Source organism: Solea senegalensis, linkage group LG12 (assembly GCF_019176455.1).
Source record: "Solea senegalensis isolate Sse05_10M linkage group LG12, IFAPA_SoseM_1, whole genome shotgun sequence".
In the NCBI taxonomy this organism is placed as follows: domain Eukaryota; kingdom Metazoa; phylum Chordata; class Actinopteri; order Pleuronectiformes; family Soleidae; genus Solea; species Solea senegalensis.
This window is the reverse complement of record NC_058032.1, coordinates 6,405,867-6,428,486: the sequence shown is the minus strand read 5'-3', so window position 1 is coordinate 6,428,486 and position 22,620 is coordinate 6,405,867. Positions and strand designations below refer to the sequence as shown.

The 22,620-nt window shown below is 41.0% G+C and overlaps 1 protein-coding gene across 11 annotated transcripts; it reads left to right on the top strand.

Annotated features, from left to right (window-relative positions):
• The first annotated feature begins 185 nt into the window (after nucleotides 1-185).
• Nucleotides 186-21,621, top strand: map7d3 (MAP7 domain containing 3). Of its 11 annotated transcripts, none has more exons than XM_044040149.1 (20): nucleotides 186-297; nucleotides 6,971-7,072; nucleotides 7,396-7,476; nucleotides 7,780-7,943; nucleotides 8,190-8,301; nucleotides 8,855-8,938; nucleotides 9,631-9,738; nucleotides 10,409-10,513; nucleotides 10,895-10,993; nucleotides 12,817-12,942; nucleotides 14,594-14,709; nucleotides 16,945-17,075; nucleotides 17,183-17,403; nucleotides 18,831-18,960; nucleotides 19,183-19,468; nucleotides 19,972-20,025; nucleotides 20,267-20,348; nucleotides 20,447-20,600; nucleotides 21,151-21,443; nucleotides 21,528-21,621. In XM_044040149.1, exons 1-20 carry the CDS (start codon nucleotides 255-257, stop codon nucleotides 21,533-21,535), a joined length of 2,499 nt encoding a protein of 832 aa, XP_043896084.1. In that variant the 5' UTR covers nucleotides 186-254; the 3' UTR covers nucleotides 21,536-21,621. The 11 variants fall into 11 exon arrangements, with proteins under 11 accessions (XP_043896084.1, XP_043896086.1, XP_043896083.1 ...); XM_044040151.1 differs by having other exon boundaries at nucleotides 14,570-14,709; nucleotides 20,306-20,348; XM_044040148.1 differs by having other exon boundaries at nucleotides 14,570-14,709.
• Nucleotides 21,622-22,620: the final 999 nt, after the last annotated feature.

The following is a 22,620-nucleotide window of genomic DNA, read 5'->3' as shown; positions in this document are numbered from 1 at the left end:
CTGCTTATCCTCTACTTTTGCTTTGTTGTCAAACTGCATTGTTATTATTATGATAATTAGTATTATTTGGCAAAAGTTTCCATCACGTCACATGAAAGCATGGTGGCTCGCATTCCGGCCGCGCAAAAACGCGTCAGAGTGAGACCTCTTATCTTTCCACTGCTCTTTGTAATCCACGTCCCCGTGGTGTCCGAGTTCTACCGGCTGGTTGATTTCGCGGTTACGCGCCCCTGCTCCAAAACTTCGTACTAGCAATGGCGGAGACATCAACCCTCAAAGGTTTACGAGCCCAGATGGGTAAGAGATAACTCTACAGCAGCGGTTGTGTGTTTTAACTTGTTTGTGTTTTAACAGGAGAGGAAACACTACGTTGTTTTTTTGCTAGCAGCTGTCGCGGCTAACCGGGTTATTTGAAACTGTTGTGACGCGGCCAGCTTCTCCGGCTAGTAACGTTAGCTCGCTGTCCGGGCTGTCTGCCGACAATGGACGCGGAAAACACTGTGGCTTATTCCAGCATTTAACGGTTTACGGCGGTTTGAATGTCCCAACTCCGGGTGCTTGATGTGAACACATTCCGGCGACTGTTAAAGCTGCTCAGTGTAAAAGTAAAGTAGCTTCTTACGGCCAGCTAAAGTTGCAACGTATATTGGTTGACATGTCACGTCTAAAACTTGGCTGGCGCCTGAGCTCATCTTTTTCTCCTGCTTTAGTGTTGTTTTACTTATTTAAAACGTGATGTCCAAAGAGTCACTTTTGTGTGAATATAAAGGTTTAAACACTCAAATGCTAACTGCTTCGTGAACGCAGCTAACTGCCGTGAATCTAAAATAAACGTCAGGAGTTTAGATAACGTCGCTCATCACTCGGGGATTATTTGTCTGTTAGTGATCTGCTATCCCTTTCAGGAAGAGTTCAGGAAGCGCGTCGCTCATCTCTTCGTGTCTTGTGCACTCGAGTTGACAGGGATGTGGGCTGATGCTTATACAGTAGAAACCGTCGGCTTATATTATCAGACGGGTGGTTCCTAGTGTTGTTACCTTAGTACTTTTATAGCCAAATTGTATTGAAAGTGTTCCCTCATCTACTAGATCCAATGGCAGCCAGTTACTGCATATTTATTAACATATGGCATAGCCCCCTCCCTTCTCAAGGGAGTGCGACCACAATGATATCTGACCTGAATTTCAGATAAAGCAGAATTGCCAGACACTTGACAGACTGATTCAACACACTGTATATGTGCATTGTTGTGTTTGCTCACTCTTACAGTGCAGTGGTAATAGTGTTTCAGATGACCCAGCCAGGGTATTATCGCACATTGTGATAAAAGCTCTCAAAATAAGGCTACATCCATGTCACAGCATTTTCTGACTGTAATGATCTGCGTCGAGACAAAGATTTCAGGTCCTCACAGCTTCTGTGTCACTATGCATTTCTGTGCATGGCCATACATGGTACCCGTCAGTCTGCCATCAGACTAGCGTTCGTGCATTCATACTCAATATCCTGAATCTCGCATTCCATTCCAGTAGTGGTGATTTTGTTATATAGGAGTTTGCCCCCATTAGTATGTCCTTGTATTGTTATCTGTATTGTGTATCTTTTATAGGTCTGGGTAACAGTTGACCTCCTCGCATAACCCAGAGGAAGCATCTATGGTTGTCGTCTACTTTGTTGTCTCTTTTTTGACCAAGTATTTAATATGAACACATTGAAGATTGAGTACAGGCAAACCCTTATTTGTACTCCGATATTAATATATGAAATTAAGTAGTGTGACAGGATATTTTCATAGTGTCCCAATGCATATGACCAACAGATTTGGGCCAACTGTAGTGGCAAAGTCTCTATCACTGCATATCATACATACCTCAGCCAGCTTTTTTCAGACTCATGGATGTTTACTGTGTCTACATCTGCGGGCATGAAGGTCAATGCACTGTTTTTTATGAGTTGAGCTGTAATTCTTTTTTTTGTGTTTTTTGGGTATGACAGAGTTTTCTGCATACCCACTTTGGGTGTAGGCTTGTTTTAGTCCTAGCAGCAACAGGACCACATTCAGCACTGTGCGTGTTCCTGTTTCCCTTTGATTTTTCCATATTTTCAGTCTGGAATTTACATCCACCCAATTGTGTTGTTTTATCAAAATATCCATTTTAAAGTAATGCGAAATGTTGGGATCCCGTCTTAGTGAAGAACAAATATATGTCCTGAGAAACAGTTTGCTGAGCCTTGCTTTTGAACGGAGGATTGACAATAATAAAATAATGTCAGGAATCTAGCTAATGTGCATGGTCAGTTCCACAAGAATGTGAGCAAGGAGAAAATGTACCCTGCTATTATGGAGGGAGATCACACTTCTGCGAGTAACACCACAAGGTTACCCTGATGTTGGCTTGAAGAACACGTAAAATATGTTGGAACTGGTTGCATTTAACCAGAAGAGGAAATGGGGCAGCCTCTGCTTCAGTGTCTTGGATGTGTCCACTTTGCTTTTCCAGCACAACCTCCCCTGTTTTATTTCAGTGTTATAAATTGACTGACGGTGTGTCTGTGCATGCACCAAACATTTGAATAGCAAAACATGTTAGTTTGTAGAGGCTATATCTTAGGTCACTGTGTCAATTGCAAAAAAAACAACTATGGGGCTAGAAAAACTACATCTCTGTTGACAGCAATTTATGACGTTGAAAAAGCCCATCTCTGCAAACAAATGTAGTCCATCTGGAAGAGACGACTCCCTATGAAACTGGGATATGTCGTTATCCTGCTAGTACTGCAAATAGCCCAGGCTTACCTTTGCATGAACAGGTCTCGCGTAATCCCATAGAAGATCAAGTGTGTTTGTGTGTGCATGTTTGTAAGCATGCATCAGCTGTGTTATCTGAGAACCTGAAATATTGAAACAGCAAATTGGTAGCTGTTGAAAGCCAGGATTGTTTCTGCATAGCTAAACATAATGAAATGCAATCTTGAAACTGAAATGGAGAAAATAAAGCAAAGAAAATGAAATAATCACTTGTACAGCCTGTTTTTGACCTTTGTCCTAAAATGTAGCTACTTAGTATTGCCGTTCACTGCCAAATAGAAGTCCCAGTCACCCATGCATTAAGCTGTACAGCCACTTCCTGTGCAACAAGCTACTTAATTATGCTGCAGGACACAGTAAAAGCTGCAGCTGGAAGGACAGACAGAAAAAAACTGACCCACAGATCGTCTAGCTCTTACTTCTCTACTACACTGCATAATGAGAGAAAGGGAGACAGACTCCCAAATATCCTTCTGGTTATTTATTTGATCATTGGTAGCATTCAACAAGAAGTTGTATGATTTAATACAGGCTGGTCGGTTTCCTGTTTAGTGTTTTTGTGTGGGCTGCAAATGCAGGTCATCACCAGACCCCTTGTCGGTTTCTATCGCTGCAATAATAACCCGGCAGCCCTTGGTATGTGTACTGCCTTAGAAGAATGTAACACAATAGCCACGGAACTGTCCTATGTCTACATCACAATTTGAACAGCTAGATAATATTGCAGACTACAATACATCACTTTGATGACTACATATTTGATGTGTGCACAAATTCAAATACAGTGGAGACTCCCATTATCCAGACGGACCATCAAGTGGTTTGTTCTTCACACATGTATCGAGAAGCAAGGGTGAGGGAAAAGCGGTGCCTGTAATCTGTCGTCCGTGACATTGCATCAACTTCAGTCTATCTGCAGCTTCCGGGTTTTGGTTGCTTAGTAACAATGGATGAGATAGATGCGCAACCCCACAACCTCCTTGGGTGTGGGGTTGCTCAATGTTTTGCAGTACTATCTACCCTTGAGTAACAGATTAGACAATTCCATCAATTAGTGCAGCGCATATAATCTGCGGCCTGAATGTGTACGAGTGTGTTTGTCCATCTGACCTTTTACATCTGACTTTGTTTATGTGGCAGTGAGGATGTTTGTTAATTTGTGCCAATCTCCATTGAGATGGAATGATGAGAGACAGTTCCTTTGATTGTTTCTGTGAGCACACCTGGCACTCCTGAGATCTGTCAAACATGTTCTTCTCTCCATCTCATTACAGCACTTTAATCAATGCAGAGTTGTGTCTGTTTGTTGGAGACTGTGTTCATTTGACTCTTAGATGCCATGTCTGACTTATTTAACTTCTTTCTCATCACTTCAGATCAGTGAGGTCATTGAGTTCATCCACTTCCTGTGGCTCACAAACATCCAGGGAAACCTTAAAGGCATCAGTGTTTGTGATAGAAAAGCTTATTGAGCAGTATATTACAGCTCATAAAAGGAATAATCTGTGTAGTTTTAGCCAAGCACATTTTTATCTGTTTGCTTTTCGGTCTGCTTTTTACTTCTCCCAAGACCACACAATGCAATCTCTCTGAGTCTTAAATGTGTCATAGTTTTCGAGATATTTGCATTTTCAACTCAACTGTTTATGGCACTCTGTTAACTTTATACAGTTTGAACAGCCTCTTAATAAATGGGATCCTGAATAGTCTGAGTTTTGTGTTGTAATATTAGCATAATGTATGACGATGATCAATTAGGAGTCCTATCCGATTTAATGTTTTCTTTTATACAGGCCTTAGCCTTAAAAGCACTTAAATACGGAGCTGCTCAATGCCACCGGGCAACAGTTACCATCTCAAATAGAACACTCACTGATTATTTGTTTAAGCCGTCATTTAACCTTTACATGAAGGTAGAACGTAGACAAATTATAGTTTATCTAATGATTACCGATCAGCTCATTTTATAGTGCCCTATTTATTTTTCCTTTATACTCTCTGAGCATATTACTGTCTCTGTTGTCAAAGGCTAAATAGCTCTTTTTTTATGTGCTCACACTATCTGCTACACCCCGTGTGATGCACTGTTAACCTGACAATAATACGCTAAATAAATACGGAAAAAAATTGTGTAATCGAACCAATATTTCTATAAATCTTGTTTGGTATTGTGTGTGTTTGTGCAGTTTTTGTAGAAATAAATGAATGATGCTTTTACTGCCTGCTGAGGCTCAGGAGATAGAAAGGGATGTTTACTGATCAGATCAATGGTGAGAATTCAGGCTCCTCCAGTTTACATGTTAACATTTAACCTGAAACTTCCAATAATAGCTCCCAGCATTTTGAGTGGGATGCACAATATTGGACTTTATGGTGATATCTGAAATGAAACCGTTCCCTCTCTCACTCGACGTACTCAACTTGGTCATACCACCCAGACCAACAATATTCAATTCTGCCTACTTTATTAGTCGTTGGTCATATTATGAGATCTTGGTGTGTTTGCCGATATCTGATAATACATTTTAATTCAGATATTGATGTTGTGCCTGTGATATTGTGCGTCCCTAGCTCTTACCAGCCAAGGCAAAACACAGTGTTCATACATAAAAGAAGAAATGACAGCTCCTCACAATAGACTAAAACACCACTAACTACTTTAACCACATACACAACATTCATGTCAAACAATGTGAAGAATCTATTGGATGAGAATCACAAAGTTTTGGCCCCTGGTCCAGAGCAGATGTTTTTTCTTAATTTGAGTATCTGCCAATACCAAGTCCCAGTATATACAGAAGATACTTTGCATTTGCCTAGATAATTTAGCATTTAAAAAAAAAGGTATACCACTGTCAATAAAATAGTTAATAGTGAAAGAAGAAGAGACTGTTGTGAGGCTGGTAGTGACAGGGGGGAGAGTGTGTGCCAGGCTGTAGTGAAACAAACACATTGTTTGTTCAACAGGTGGTTATATACTGGAGTGCATACATTTATTTTCCTGTACAAACACCTAAATATGACATTATTATTGGGAGATGGAATTTGCCTGATTGTTGTTGTACCCTGTAATGCAAAGATTTGAGCAAGTTTTACTCAAATATATAAAGCACAGAATATAAATTGATGGAGATGTTGTGTTCATTTGTGCAGAGGCAGGGTGGCAGGTATTGAGGTAGGAAATGAAAGGTGTGGTTTTGTTCATCATAATTTTACAGAAATAAAATTAATGTTAGACATGGATAGCAAGACAATTTCAAAGCACAGTTCAAAGTCTTCATCAATATTGTGAATATCACATGACCGACCAATGCCTTTGCCTCTTTGTCAGCAGTTCCGAATTGCTGAATACACACCAGCACAGAAGGAAAAATACTGCAGAAAAGGCTGATACTAGGCTTCATAAGGCTTGATCGTGTCCTCCCAGTTTCCTTCCTTTCTGCCTCCGTCTCCCTTAACTGTGATTTTTCTGGGAATTGTTTTGGCTGAAGAAAAAGCTGTTAAACCTCTGATGGTCTCTGTGGAGGAGACAAATAATGATGTATTTGCTAAGCATGTTTGCAACCCTTGTCTTACTCTTTTATTAAGGCAAACACATTTCTTGTTTGTCCATGAATGTCACAACAGACTGAATTCCATTTACCCTTGTTTTCTCATATGCATTGACTTGTGCTAATAATGTTGTTTATTGAGGTGCAGCAGTGGTTATGAATTTGTGAATATTTGTTTTAAGTAAGTAACATAATCATTAAATACAAAATTGTGTTTAAAATATTGTGCATCTCTGGCCATATTTGCTGTATACAAGGTGGTGGCTCATGAGGGTTTGATTCCAGACATTTCTTACAGCAGCCTGTCCCTCCCAGCTTGCCACAGAAGGCAGTATATGGCTGGCTACAGGGTTGACCATGAGTGGGGGGGCATGTCTGACAGCTGAATAGTTGGATTGTTCTGTCGCTTCAAATCAGCTGGATTCCTCTTGAACTAGCATTCCTATGAATAGCACACTAAGCAGAGAGAAAAAAAACCATCTGACTTGAATTTAGTTAGATTAGTGCGTAAATAAATGATCTTGTACGTCTGCTGTGTCAGAAATATCATTAAGTGACTGTAGTCCTGTCTGTGTAAACAATGGGTGTCTCTGTGTTTTCCTACATGCAGCTGCAGCTGCACAGGCACAAGCAGAGGAGCGGCGCAGCGTAGCAGGAAATAGTCCAAAACCAACAACCAACACATCAGCTAAACCTCAGGGGAGTAGGCCAGGTAAATGACACCACACCTTGACACAGATACGGCTTGGTTCTCACAGATTCAGCCCCGTCACTACTTTATTGTCATCCATAATCTGAACCATTAGATGCAACACAATCCACTTCCACCGCCCTCTCAGGGTGGCTTACTGCAGGTAAACCTTAGTCATCATCTTATTACTGTAACAGTTGACAAAGCCCATTAATGGCAGTCACATGCGTACATCTGCTTGATTCAAAGCCTTTGTAAATCTATGCTGCATTGTAATCCACCCTTGTGTTCACTGCATGTAGATTGTAATCGCATATTATATGTGCGTGTGTGTGTGTTTGCAGTCATAGACGGTGCCACACTTAGAATAGACGACAAACTGCGAGTGGCAAAAGAGAGACGAGAGGAAGCAGAGAGACAACAGGGTAAGAGAAATACATTTTGTGTGAATATAGCTCTGCTTTCAACTGCACATGGAGTAAGTCTCAGTTTGATGCATTGATAACAAAATATGTCTTCTTAATATAGGAAATCCTGTCATTTTAATAAGAATCATTTATAGTGTCAGCTATTTCCCTGCAGTTATTGACAGTAAATTTAGTTTGTTTTGTTTGTACTGACAGTTATTTAAAGGCTGTTAACACATCAGACAACTTACCAATGAATGACTTTTTGCTTTGTTTATGTACTCACTTACACTGTGTGTGTGTGTGTGTGTGTGTGGTTAGCTTTGCGAGATTCTCAGATCATGGAGCGGGAGCGCAAGGCCAAGCTCCAGGTGGAGCGTCAGATGGAGGAGCGACAGAAAAAGATTGAAGAACAGCGAAGGAAGGAGGAGCAGAAACGACACGCTGTGGAGGAGAAGAGGAAGCAGAAACAGGAAGAGGAAAAGGTAGCTGCAGCATGCATGGATGTTTTTGAGCTTTGGATGGTATTGTTCGGATGATTTGACCCTTGTAACTAAGATAATTACATTTGCAAAGAAGCAAAGGATTATGTTGAAAGGTTTCTATAACATTGAAAAAAAATAGTGATTGTTTGCACAATATCATACATAGAATTAGGTACAGTGAAATGCAGATAACTAATTTATTTTGGTCTGTCGAAGAATTTTAACTTGTATATGTCTCTGCCGCAGGAGCGCTATGAGGCAGTGATGCGACGGACGATGGAGCGTAACGAGCGGCTGGAGCACAGACAGAAGCGATGGTCATGGGGAGGATTATCCACAGACTCGGATGGTCGAACAGGTAGAAGTCCCTGCATCACCTAACCGTTTGACTTTCAATCATCTACTTACATGTGTGCATTAAGTAACCATTTAGCATAAATAAGGACTTATTTACCTCTACAAAACAAAAGTTTTGCATTTGTGATGTAGTTGAGGCCTAATATTCATAAAGATTCCTTACACCAGATATCCTGTTAAGATGATTTAGGTTCTTGGTCAGACCGGGTTCTGTTGAAAAAGACACAATACATGTTTTGTTCTTCTAGACAATACAGTACAAAGATCTGTTTGTGCCTCTTTTTTTTACACCCAGAAAGACATGAGTAAATTTATTTTTTCCACTCAGTCAGGTTGAATCTCATCCTTAACATTATTAGATGCCTCAAGTGAAGTGCAATTTAATTTAATTAAGAATATTAGATATTGTTGACATTTTTGTCAGGTATTAAACTGCTGTCAACAACTGTTTCAAAAAACTGTTCTGGTTTGAAGCAACAGACTGCTTCCTTGTATGAAGATTGTAGCACATCCTGTATTTGAGCGCTCCTCCCTGAGAGCTGTTTTTTCCACAGGAGATTCAGATGCCAGTGCCTCATCTCCAGTTACTATAGTTATCTCCCCTGCCTCGCCAGAAAAGCCACCACGGAGTCGACAAGGTTTTGTTTGTTGATTAATTGTTTATTTTCTCACCAGTATAGCAACACAGCTTGGACTAGCACTGCTACCGCAGATAGCATGATCACCTCCTGTTCTTCCAACCAGCACACCCCCTCTCCACCATCCACCTCCTGTGGTCTAACTGGCTGTCTTTCACTAACAGTTTTTGTATATGAGGTCTGATTTCTGAATGTGCCTGGGTCTTGTCAAACGACTAGAAGTAAAGCTCTGGATTTGTCACTCATTCACACTGTGGGGTACTTCTAGGTACATAGGCAACTTCACATGGGAAGTTGCCTATGTAAATGTGCCATCAAAAACAGAGACTAATATTATCTCTGGATTCTCTGGCTCTTTTTTTTGAAGCAGTGAAAAAAAGCATCTACTGCTTACTAACCATAATGTTTGGCTCTGAAACCACTGCAACTTATAATTGGGTGAAAATATGTATTGGCATGTTAAATATGATATTTGCTAAATGTGCATCACTTGCTATCATTAGTAACTCATTAGATAGATTTTATAATGTGTTTATTTATGCACTTTTATTTTTGGTCCGTTGATGAAGGCACATATCCTTTGCAAAGCAGGACCTTGTACTCCCTTATGTGCACCCAAATGCCCTCCCCCATCAGCATGCCTCCAATGTAAATCCCGCCTCCCCTTGTTTGTCTTTCCTCCTCCCTCTTAGTGGACAAGCGCTCCACATCCACCATGAACTTGAAACAGTCGTCTGAGACTGGTATCAGCAAACGCCTCTCCTCTTCCTCTGCTACCCTCATCAAATCTCCTGACAAAAGTAAGTTCTTCCCTGTGTCCTCAGTTGCTCCCTGTCTCTCCTCCCCTTCCCCCTACTCTCCCTGCTCCCTGTATTCCAGGTATCTGTCCTAAGCAACTATTGTCTATTTTGTGTGAAACTTTGTGTCCTAAAACATTTAAAGTGACAGAACTGAATAACAATAATTTTCCCCGCCATTTCTTAAGGTTAGAGTGAACTCTGACCCCATTTCTCTTCATATCCAGCAGCATTGGAACACAGACTGGTACCAATGCTGGTCTCAGTCACTGGTTCCAACTAATAATACATTTACATCATCTCTAAATTCTGCTGCCTCATTCACTAGCTCCTCTGCAAATATAGTGAATTAACACAATTTATAATCCTTAATTCAATAATTAAATAGTGAAATAAAGATACAGTGGCTGTAATATTCTATAGAAAGCCACGATATTCCCATGTGTTGTGTGCCTACACATCACAAGCACCTGATTCTCATCTCTCCACAGTTTATAAAAGCAGCCATTGCCATTTTTCCTTTGAGACACTGCAAATATCTCTTTCATTATCAACTGTAATCTGTTCTCAACAGATCTATTGATACATTATAAAAGGTCTAAGAGACTTCTATACCATTCAAGTGACATTGATGTCTAAATTTACCAATGGGTGTGTCATCATTGTCCCTCAGGTGTTAAGCCAAGGAGTTCGTCTTGTAACCGGTTGCCTAGCAATGGCAATGTTGCTGCTCAGGCCAGTAAGGAGGATGGCAAAAAGCTTCAGGTGGATCAGACAGGTGCAAAAGATCCCCTCTTTATCTCATGCTGCACTTTCTTAACCAAGACTGTGTACAGTACAACGTTTTCAAACCACAACAGGGCATAGCGAATATAACGTTACCTTGCCACAGCCATTATAACCACATTGGAGGTTGACTTCGTATATGCTAACAGTTTAAACACTTGCAGCTACAGTCCCCCTGTTGTACTATTAATGTTTTTAGGGGATCAGACAATGGAGTTACAACTCTTGTCTGTGTTTTTAGCTGTCATTTTTAAAACTGGGGCATCTGCTACTGTCAGCCCTAGCCTGGTGACTCGCATAAAGCCAAATGAAGTTCACATGGTGTGTAAACTGTCTTCGGAGAGTCTTTGTTGACTCCCTTCTATGTCCGTAGGCCATTCCGTGAAGAAGAGAAGTTCCTCCCTTACTCGAGTAAGTGTGGGCAGAGCACAGACCCCTGCCAAGCCTGATAAGGGGACAACGGATGATCAAGGTGGCTAGCATGAACAATCGGCAGTAATTCCTTTCATGCTCCTCTCTGCATTTGCTAAGGCCTCCATCTTTGAATAACAAGCATGCGGCTCTGATATATTATTAATGGCTTGCTCAGTATGAATTGTTTGTTTTTAAATGAAAGCCCTCAATAATACTATCTGCAGCTTTTGGGATAACGTTCTCATTTTGCTCAAGTTACTGTCATGGAACATTCAGCGGTCCTCCTACTGGTTCCTTTTTTTACTGTGTGTTTTCCCTCTGTCCTTCATGCAAAGGTCTTTTACACTTGCTTCTGAAGTATCCCCTGAGAAGCTGCTAAATTTCTGCACACTCATTTCCCTGTGATCTACAAAACTGCTCGTTCTGTGTGCCAGTCTTCCCTCATCAGATCCTGCACGTGTTTCTCATTGACAGCTGAGTTTGTTTTAACCATTTTCCTTGGTTTCTTTTCAACTTTTCAAACCCTGGATTGATTTTATTGTATGGTGTGTGTGTCTGGATTGTGTATTGTTTGTTTTCACAAAGTGTTGATTGTTTTCTCCCTCCCAGATGACATCATGGCTGGATTTTAGTCAGTGAGCTCGTGCTTCACTGTGGTGTGTCTGTGCCATGATACCGTGGCTCCCCTCGGGGTGCAGAAATTACCTCTGCTGCTAACTCTTCGTGTATCATCATTAACCACCAATGCTTTTGTTTGTCCTAAAGCTTTGTCAGCCTCTTAGTGCTGATGTGTTGTGAAATGTTCCTGTCTTGTACATGATGTTTGTTCTATATGATTAACCTTAGCAATATTACAGTGCAGTGACAATCTTTCATATTTAGAACTACAGCCTTATCACAGACTAATTACTCGGATGCTTCATAGTTGGCCATGCATACTGGTGCTGAACAGCAGGCTCCAAGGGCTCGTACTTATCAGCTAACAAGAACAAGTCTGTCGACAACAGATGTCCTTTCAATAAGGGGCTCCAAAAAGAGGTTTGACTCTGCGATCTCCGTTTGAAAGTAGCATTTAAGGACTTGCGGGAAACTCATTCTCAACTGTTCTTGCCTTAATCTGTTACTTTGGTGGCCAAAATTAGGATTTTTTTTTTGTCATCAAAGCAAGAGCTCTTTATTTCTGCTGCCACATCAGTTTAGACCTTAGTGCTTTTCTGGCATATTGACACTCGCTGATTTGCTCAGCACAGAATGGCTCCAGTAGAGTCAACCTCATTATTTTAAATTATTCATTATATTTGACTCCTTTACCTCAGCCTTGGAGACCTTGGACAGTAGAAGCTGAAGAGCTCTTGTCTTTTCCCAGGCCCTTTTCCCTGTCACATTTTGACTTGTCTCTTCCACTTCTCATCTTCCTACCTAATATTATGGCTCCACTGTCTTTAAAGTTCACTAACGGTTTGTTTTTCCCCCCATCAGCACCCTTTCTTCTGCCCCAAGGAACCATTGATTTGACCTAATTTTCTACTTGGAATAATGCTTCCAACTGCTTATCAGTTTCCAGACAATCAGATCTTCGGTCTGTCTCGGTATTCTTCCATGGTGTCTTTTCCTTTCTGTCTTTTACCAACAATCATCATTTTATTAACAGGACAAAAGACAGTTTATAAGGAGCCCATGTAAGATTCCTGAGACATACTGTAACCTTTGGATCTTGTTTTGATTTTCTCCTGTTGGTTAAATCACATGGTGACATTTCTTAACTATATTGACCCCCCCTCCTTTGTGTTGCCTTGTCATCCCCCCATTTATGCCCACTTTTTCCTTCTTGGTCTTTTTGTTCTTCTCTGCTGTTCTCGGGTGATTTTTCGGCCGGTGTAGCTCACAGGCCACCGGCCAGCACTGTGGACGGAGGGCTCCTTAGTCGTCTGCTCACCCCCACCCAGGCCTCACTAGCTAGAAGCAAGAGTGCCGCCGTCCTGTCCACTGAAGGAACAGATTCTCCAGGTAACCTCCACACAGGAGACCCTGATTGAAAGGAGGAATGGCTAAACATTCCTTGTGGTCCTCCTAGCCTTCCTTTATTTTTGCAGTAATAAATCAACCCTGTCACTTTCAGTATCACGTCTCTAGATCTGAGCTCATCCCAGTGCCCTGTTTTATGATTTTGGATCAGTCCTTCGAAAGGTTTACTGGCCCCATGGTGGCGGCGGCATCGCAGACATTGCTGCAGTTCCATGTGTTTTTAAAGCCACTATTGTAACAATCAGCATTCATGATCAGCGATTAAACACAGCAAAGTACACCCATGTGAGACTGTAATATTACTCGGTAAATAACACGCACACGTGGATCCAGCTGACATGCGCTTTCCAGTCTGACACAATTGGCTCTTTTGTGCTGAGCTGGGCCAGCTTGGTAAGGAGCAGTTCTCCGCATCTGAAGACAGAGTCCATCAGAGTCCATGCTGGTAGATTTGCTCTAAGCTGCTTACCCGTTGGTTGTCGTTACGTCAGAATAAGACTGTTGTGCTGTTACGTGTGTTCTTGTAGTCAGACCAGGGTGTTTGGAACTGCAGTACATGGTGCTCAAATATTAATTGCCAACATTTTCATAGATTATTTGGACACCTTCAACTCCCCAATCTGCAGTTTTCATGTTATCATTGAAAACAGATTTACACATATATGTATGTGCAGAATAATTCTTAATGAATCTTGAAAACAGTAAAGCCACACACTATACCATACTGACATGCTTAAAAGCTGCAACTGCAGCTTTGGTTTTGGGTTGTGACGTTTATTGACTGGCCATTACAAACCCATTAGTAGCTATAGATCTTAAGCTAAGTATAGCAAGATCAGAAACATGACACATCTGCATCAGAAGCTGCATTGGCAGGATACATTTCATAGTCAAGATAGCTGCATAGTTTACTGTCGTAATGAGTTATCGGCACACATTTGTGACCAGGCAGTGTCAGGGAGAGTTCTCAGGTTTCCGGATTACCGTGCCAATCGCTCAATTTGACACAGCAAGGTCAAAACCATTGCCTTGATTGCCTGTAACAGACTGAACAAAGGCTAATGTTTTAGTTTTAACCTGATCACAACAAGTGACACTGTAAACATTAATATTGTGTTAAATCTACTAATATCTGTGTAATGCGTGTGTGTGTGTGTATTCCCAGTGTGGGCTTATTGTATCAGTGGTAGGTTTTGTTTAGTGTGTGCTGTGACGTGCTGCTTGGTGCTCAGGTTTGTGAATGTTGTCCAGTGGCGTTTGTGACGTGACCGGGGCTTTTGCTGAAATTGTTGTCTTCTGTGTCTCATGTCCTATAATCCCCAGCCCTATGAAACCATGAGCAATCAAGCGGTTGCCTGCCTAATGTGCTATATTTAACAAACTGCTTTTTTGTGCTCTTTTCCCCTCCATACAAACAACTTTTCTGCATTTCTTACAACCATCATCTATCATCCCTTCCCCTTGCCCATTTTACCATCTCTTTCCTCCTGCTCTCCTTTTTCCCCCCTCTTCTTTCGCTCTTTGCTGCCTTGCTGCCCTTTTGGCCACTTGTCGCACCTCCCATTGGTTGTTTCTACTCTGGTCCTGCGATCACTGTGTCCTTTACCAGAGTGTCACATGTGTCCTCGCTCAGCCTCTGCCACTCCCCTGCATCCGCCACGTGGACCTGTGCGCAGCCGTAGCATTGACCGACAGAAGAGCGGCATGACAACCTCCGTTTCAGCTGATGGAGCCCTTGACCCGTCACTGGTGAGAACACCTTGATGTTAAAGTTTCTAACACCACTGGCTTCCAAAGAAAACAGTTAAAATCAGACGGACACATACATATTGTAAATGATCAGCTGAAGTGATCTCCACCTGTTGTCCTCCCTGTTCCCGTCTCTTTAAACTGCATGTTTGTGTCTGTATTTATTCTGGGTATTTGTAGATCTCTTTTAAGTATGTATCAGTGCTGACAGGATGACACAGAACTGTGCGTTTTTATAGATGAATTGGAAGAGAACAATCACAAGTATTTTTTTTTAAACTTAAATTAGACAAAATCTTATTAAATCTTATTAAATCTTATTAAAATCTTATGCATTATATTAGTACAATCACGATTGTGCAGGTAGAAGAACAGTGTTCCATTATTTTATAGCAATGGGGAGTCCGGTTGCTTTTCATCACAGTCTAGCATTTCTAATTTTATGTATTGAAGTAGATGGATGTGTTGGACCATGTCATCTTGATAGAGGTATAATGACAAAAATAACTAGATATTAAAAGATATTAAAAGTGTTAAATCACTGTACAGGATTTTCAGATTATTTAAAAAAGAAATCAGCATTGTACTGTGTTTATAAATCCATAATAGATGTTTAATTTCCAGCAATAATGTTATGTATATAAGATAAGACTTTAAAAATATCACCAGGTGACACTACTTTGAGAAATATATGGAAGCCACGCATCATTTATGTGTGTGAAGTGTGTCCGCCTCCGCCTGTGCTAGATTCAGCTTGTCAGTATTAGATATTTTTTGGTTGCATCACAAGTCACAGACCAAACAACTTAAGCTCGCTGGTACCCATAGTCTGTCTCCAGTCCTAAACCAATCTGGATGTTTTTCTCGCTGTTGGCTTCTTATTTTATAGTATTTCTGGGTTTGAATTGTACTAACATGTTCAAGTGTATTTTAAAAGTCCTGTTTGAGCTGGACTAACAATGATTTGGTCATCATGTAAATGTACTGACTCATTTATATGTGCATAGCCACCTTCATTTGCCTTACAAAGCACTGCTGGGGGATATGAATAATAGGGAAATCTTATTCCTCCAGCCGTTGTTTGTTCTCTGTTGGCCACTCATACTTTGGATTTGTCACAGCACGGGCAGAATTTTAATCCTAGCTATAGGTTTTTCTAATTTTCTCATTTGGTGGCCTGTACTGTCTGCTTTTCTCTCATTACTTAACTGTCCTTCTCTGTGGCTGTGAAGGGTCTTATTGTCGTAGCATTAAACAAAGGGATTCACAGTGACCAGATTAGGGACAGATCATCCGATGCAAAGCAGACCCACCCTGATCCTGAGGCCTTATATCAAAGGCCTTTGACTCTCCTCACTCTGTCCCTCTTTTCCACATGCACAGATTTGCAGTTGAGATAATTGAAATTCACAGCTTCATGCTTATTATTCAGGCACTTGGTTTTACACTCAAATTTGTCTTTTATCACTTCATCCACTTCTGACACTTCACCCAGAGTAGACTGCCTTAAGTCATGTGACATGTATGTTAATAAGGGTGGTATTAAGCTAAGAGCACAACAAAATCAGTTTCTTGCAACTGCAGGTTTTTACATTTGCAGACAATACATTTAGCTGACTTGGCATTCATTACATACAGCTTTGTTGTAGGGCAGCGCTGCTATGTATTTCTCTCTCTGTCAGAGTATCACGTGTGTGACCTTGCTCTGCCCTGTTGTCATCTTGTTTACAGTGCCAAACATAGCAGGTCAGTAAAAATGGATGAATTAAAACCTGAACGTGTAATACACCAGTATGCCACTGTTTGGTACTGCATGCCAGTCAGACTAAAAGTGGCATATGCAGCATTAATGTTCTATAAATTGTCAATTTTCATTTCATTTACTAAAGGATTATGAGCTTTGTTTACACAGACTGTCCAAATATATTGATAATTCAGTTAGGAATTCAGTTTGGGATCTGAAAATGATAAATGGGATAAATGACAGCTTGTTTATTCTATATTGTTTTCTAAAATACAAACTATCTGAGAAGAAATGACCTGGTGTATATCGGTCCCTTCAAGGTCAATACAACTTGTCACGTCATTTACATCTGTTTTATTTATGACACCGTATTTAAATTGACAATGAGGTTTTGCAGTAAGCAAAGCTGTTTCAGGTTTGAGCTTAGTGCCGATTTTTGGCATTATCATAAATTAATTTGTCACTCCTGTCCCTTTTCTGTAAAACAACAGAAAGACAAGCAGTCGGCATCACCTAGTGGCAAACGTCCCGCCTCCCCGTCCACTAACCTCGGACGCAACCGCTCACCATCCCCAGCCCCCAATCCAGTTCCAAAGCGGACCCCTTCCCCAGCAGCAGCCAAGTAAGTCTACACGCTTTCCACAGCTCATCTTAAATGCTTCTGTGGTATTGTTATTTATTTATCTTTTGGAAGATTCAAAGGACACAACCTGCACTTTATTCTTACAGGCAGAGTCCCAGGACACGCCCACCCTCACCTGGTGCAATGAAGCAACGTCCCCCATCCCCCCAACCATCAACGACCAAACCCCCACCAATCCAGAAACCAGCTCTGACTCCAACTGGGCCCCCTACTTTACGAAAGAGAGACTCCAAGTCTAAGGATATGTTTCCTGTCCAGGCTGTAGGTCCACAGTCCTCTGAATCTAGCAAGTCCAAAGACAAAGATGGTGAGATATTTTCAATAATAAGAATGCATCACATGAAAATGTGCAGTACTGCTTCATGTTTTCACAAATTCAAACCTGCTTTGCTTTATTTAAAGGCAGGCAACCACAGACAACCAAAGTGACAATTTTTAATTAGTCTGTGCTAGCAATTGTCACGTGTGTTCTGCTGTTATTCTGGCAACCAGGATGTTTGCACTGGTGGATCCACACTGGCTCTCAGTTTCATGGTGTACACTGGGCCCAGCATGACATTCTCAGTTTTCTCATACCTCATTAAATATCATTTAAGTTCTTTGCTGAACCTCAACCTGCTTACACACCTATCGATACTAACAAAATTCTGGTAAATCATTGCTTTCAAACATTGTATATTAGAAACCGGTGTTCCATAATCTGGTGCAATGTTGTCACTTACTACTCAAGAGATTCTTGCTTGTCATGCTCCATGTATTCCTTGTTCAGTCCTATTTTTTATTGTCTATGTATACTAATGAAATCACAAGTAGAAGGAAAAGGAAGTACTCCTGGATCAAAAAAATAATGTTTTACACATTAATAAATTGTTAAATTTACAGAACGGTGGATGTTATATGCTGCACCTTCACTTGGAGAGGATGAAAATGACATCCCCTGTGATCATGGTTTAATGAAAAGACAGTTTGGTTTGAGAGAATACTCATTGTTTTAGTCACCTGAAATGGAAGTGCATATGAGTGTGTCATGTGTGCTGCAGACTGACGTGGCAGGGGCTCAGTTTGCATTTAATCTCAGTGGAGCAGGAGAGCTATTAGTTCCCTGCTGGAGTTGCATCCTGTTACAGATCTGAGACTGTTACTGTTGCCACCTTGTGGAGAAAGTCATGCTGTGCAAGATACATTTGCCCCTCATATTTTACATTTATAATTGACAGTATGAATAATGTTATAACAACATAAGCCATGTTAGATCATGTTGTCTTAACTGTATATGTCATGATAAAAAAGTTCTCAAAAGTCAATTTAGAAACCATTTTACTCGATGAATACCACATTGAACCCAATGTATAGGCAAATAAAAGTCAAGTATTTTCTTTCACAACTTCATAAACCTTTTATGAAGTGGAAGATACAATGGCAAATCTATTTAGAGGATAGATGTTATGATTGCGGAATATCTGAGGATATAGACTAAAAGTTTTCTCAAAGAGCACGACCATTATCATGTGACGGTTACACAACTTGACATGAGGCCACTTACTTACTTTTCCGCTGCTGCAAATCTTTATCACAGTACGCCCTTCCCCCAATCCGGCTTTCTGTCCTTTATCTCCCATCTTTCCTTCTCCAGTCGCTGTATGCACAGACTGTAGTCTCTGAGCTGTACTACAATGGGAAATGGGTGACATAAAGTTAAACGTATCCTCTTATATTTGTCTTTCTACTTGTCAGACTCAAAAGCCTCAACGGGAACCAACTCGGCTGCTGAGGCTGCCAAGATCCTGGCAGAGAATCGAAGGCTGATGCGAGAGCAAAAAGAGAAAGAAGAGCAGCTCAGGCTACAGAGGGAAGAAGAGGAGAGGTGACAGTTTTGATATGTAACCCTGTGACAAGGGTTCTCCCCAAAGGATTATGTATAGAGAACACAGGAAATAGTAAAGTGCAAAATTAAATTTGCATTGTTCTTTATCCCATGAGTTGTTGAAAAGCACCCCTGAATGTTTATCTAGACAAATTACCTTTAAACGTATTGTTTTGGGGTTTGTTGTCAAGCATTTGCTGCTGTTTCTCGTCCATGTCCCAGGCTGAGAAAGGAAGAGGAAGCTCGCTTAGCAGAGGAGGCTCGACTGAAACGAGTGGAGGAGGAGAAGAAGCTTGCGGAGGAAAGAAAAGTCAGAGAAGAAGAAGAGGCTCTTCTGGCAGAGGAGGAGCGAGTGAGACTGGCAGAAGAGGAGGCACTGAAACAGGCCGAACTCCAGAGGGAACGTGAGGAGGCTGAAGCCAAGGCTCAGGAGGAGGCAGAGAGAGTCCGTCAGGAGAGGGAACGCATTATGCAACAGAACCAGCAAGAGCGAATGGAGAGGAAGAGGGTAAGATGGATGAATGGTGCAGTGAGGCTTCTCTTCAGTCAAGTTTAGAGCTGAAACGATTAATCTATGAATCGATTATTAATTGATTACTAAATTAATCGACAACTAGCTTTTTTCATGATTAAAACAAGATTTCCGATTGTTTAAGCTTCTTAAACGTGAATATGTCCTGCATTTATTTGTCCTGGAAAACAAATACATCATTAAAAGTTAATCATTTTGGTTTGTTGACAAAACAAGACATTTGAGAACATCATCATTTCCAGGTTTGACGAAGACCGACTCTAGTCAAGCTCTAGTCAAGTCTTTATCATCCACACATACAGTAGATCACATGATTGCTTTAGAACAGAATCTGCTTTGGATCACGAATAATTTCACTTATTTGGATTAGATAGAAACTTAATGTATCCCTAAGCATCTGATAACAAATGCCTTATAATATAGCATTCTGTGAATGAAATTGTTCATTAAAATTGTCCTGTACTTTGTTTCCACTTCAGAGAATTGAAGAAATAATGAAGAGAACCAGAAAAGGGGATGCTGGTGACTTGAAGGTAAGCTCACAATTGCTGTCTGAAACACTCTTCTCTAATTGGTCTATCGATCCACTCCTTAGTGATTGGTGCCCCGTACTCATAGGCTTTTAATTATCCGCAAACACAGCTGTGGGCATGGTAATAGCAACGTCGGCTTTGTTGTACCAACTCAGCAGATATTAATATTCAGGATGACACAGCCAGTAGACCCAAACCTCCTCTGTAAACAAGATCATGTCTGTCTGTTTTTCCTGTCCAGAGAGATGATGATGATGATGATGATGATAAATGCTTCCAGGAAAATGGAGACGATCCAGTGGACCTGAACTGTGAAACCAGTGGTAAGAGAGCAGATTTAGGAAAATTAAGAGGCCCTTTCTACGCAGTTTCCTATGCAGTATATGGCATAATGTGATGTTCTCAATTGACGGCATTGCAGAGATCGATGACGCAGAGATCGATGACACGGAGGCCGACAAAGTTGAGTGTGGTCTGTCCGGAGGAGAGCCTCTGTGCAATATCAACGGAATACCAGAGACTGAAGATAAAGAAAATAACAATGGCATAAGTACCGATGAACCTCAGGCTATAAGGTATAACTGCAGAAGAAAGCACCAAATTCATCAAAACTGTAAAACTGTAAAATAATAACTGCCAGAAAATGTTATTTCCTGTTCAGATTTGATTCCGTTTGGTTTTTGAAAGAAACTAATTTGGAGGTGGTGGGAATTCAAATCCATTTCTACAGGCGCATCTCAGGCTGAACACTCTGGCTGCTACATTTACATCTTAAATTGTCTTGAATTTGTATGTATTTGTGTTTGGAAACCGCACCTACCATAGCAACCAGAGCAGATAGGTTAGCTATGTCTGGACAAACTAATCTGATTTGATCTCCTTTTTTATCAAAAGTGCAGACAGTCTGCCTGAAACAACATTCTGAAAATAGACTTAGTCTCATGTTCATCATGTATCATGTGAAAATATCAGATCCCCAGACAGACAGTTGAGAAGGCCTCGATTCTCCTACACTTAAATCCACATTTAACCATTTAACTACTGGCAGCCCTTAAATGTTTTGTGTGTCCTCTCCTCGCTCCTCTCTCTCTCTCTCTCTCTCCTCTCCTCTCCTCTCCTCTCCAGTCCAGTCCCCAAAGGCCGCCTTGTTGAGGGCTCAGAGTTCCTGAATGAGCAGGACTCTGCTAAAGTGGGGTTGGTCTCGGGTCTGAACGGCAAATCCAACCAGTGGAACTATGAGGAATTCATTGACCTCAACGTCCACACTAAGACGAGGCCGCTCATTGAGTCAGAAGACTGTAACCAGGTCTTGATCAACTGTGACGGGAGCTCAGACGCCACCAGAGTAGCCTTTGAGGACAAGGGAACCCCTGTCAACACCCTGCATTCCTCTAATCAACCCGTAGAAGCCCTTTCAGGTGAGGGCTCGCTTACTACTTCATTTAATGGGAATCTGTAACTTTAAGATGAATGGTAACTGTTATTTTCCTGTGTCCGTGCAGAGATTTGATGCTGCAGCTGTCGCTGAGAAGCCTCTCACTGTTGCACTCCTAAACTTCCTATTTGGCTGAGTTGTTTTTTTGTTTTTGTTTTTTTTTTAAAAAGTCATCTACCAGCTTCCTTCTCTTTGTCACCCTCCTCTTCCAGTGGGAGGCGCACTAGGTGAAGCGGAAATGGCACCCCGAGTGCTGCGTTTGCACCCTACATCATGAGGAAACATATATATTGAAATTATATGTTCAAAAAACATTATTCTTCAGGGAAATTCCATATATTCCTTAAACATGATTGCGTCAGGTCTCTGTCCTCTTCCACTTGTCTTTAGTTCTTTTCCAGATGTTTTTTCTTCTCTCTCTATGTTGTGTCCAATTTTGATGTTTTTTAAGAGCTTTGTGTTTGTCAGGGGTGCGCTGTTGTAATTTATTAATTTGGGCTTCTTTCTTGTTATTGTAATTATTATTTGTGAAAGTTTTTTTCCTTTTTCTCCTCTCGTCTGAGAATATTCCACCACCCATGTTCGTTATACTGTGTGAACTGAATATGAGGTAAATATTGTGAGAGTAATGGAAGGAACATTAGTGCATTCTGTGCTGTTGTGGGTTAGGGCATCCCAACATTTGCATGTGATTCACCTAAAATTTACTTGACCGGCTGTTGTTCGCAGCATCTAGCAATATGGCCTTAACTTTTTTTCTCCCAACTTGCTCATTCAAAGTGTGAATAACCACAATAGTTTTGTGCTAAAGCTCATACACGCACAGTGAAGCAGTCTCCCAGGAAGAGCTTTAAGTTTGAAGTGGATTTTATTTTCATGCTGCATGTGACACTTCTCAGATCTCTGTCCTTTCAACCTTATTTTCTTTCATGCCTTTCACTCTCATCGTTAAATCTTTATCATCTCCCTCCCTGTGCTTCTTGCGATGGCCTCTAGAGGCACTCGGGTTCATAGCTGGTAATTAGAAACAGTTACAAGTGTTGAATTTAAAAGCAGTTCCTTAAAGTTTCAGCTGTCGGTTGAGTGAGGATCTCGTGGTTCATTTAGGTTTTAATGTATATTAAATGTATGTTTACTAACGTCGTTATAATTTACAGCAG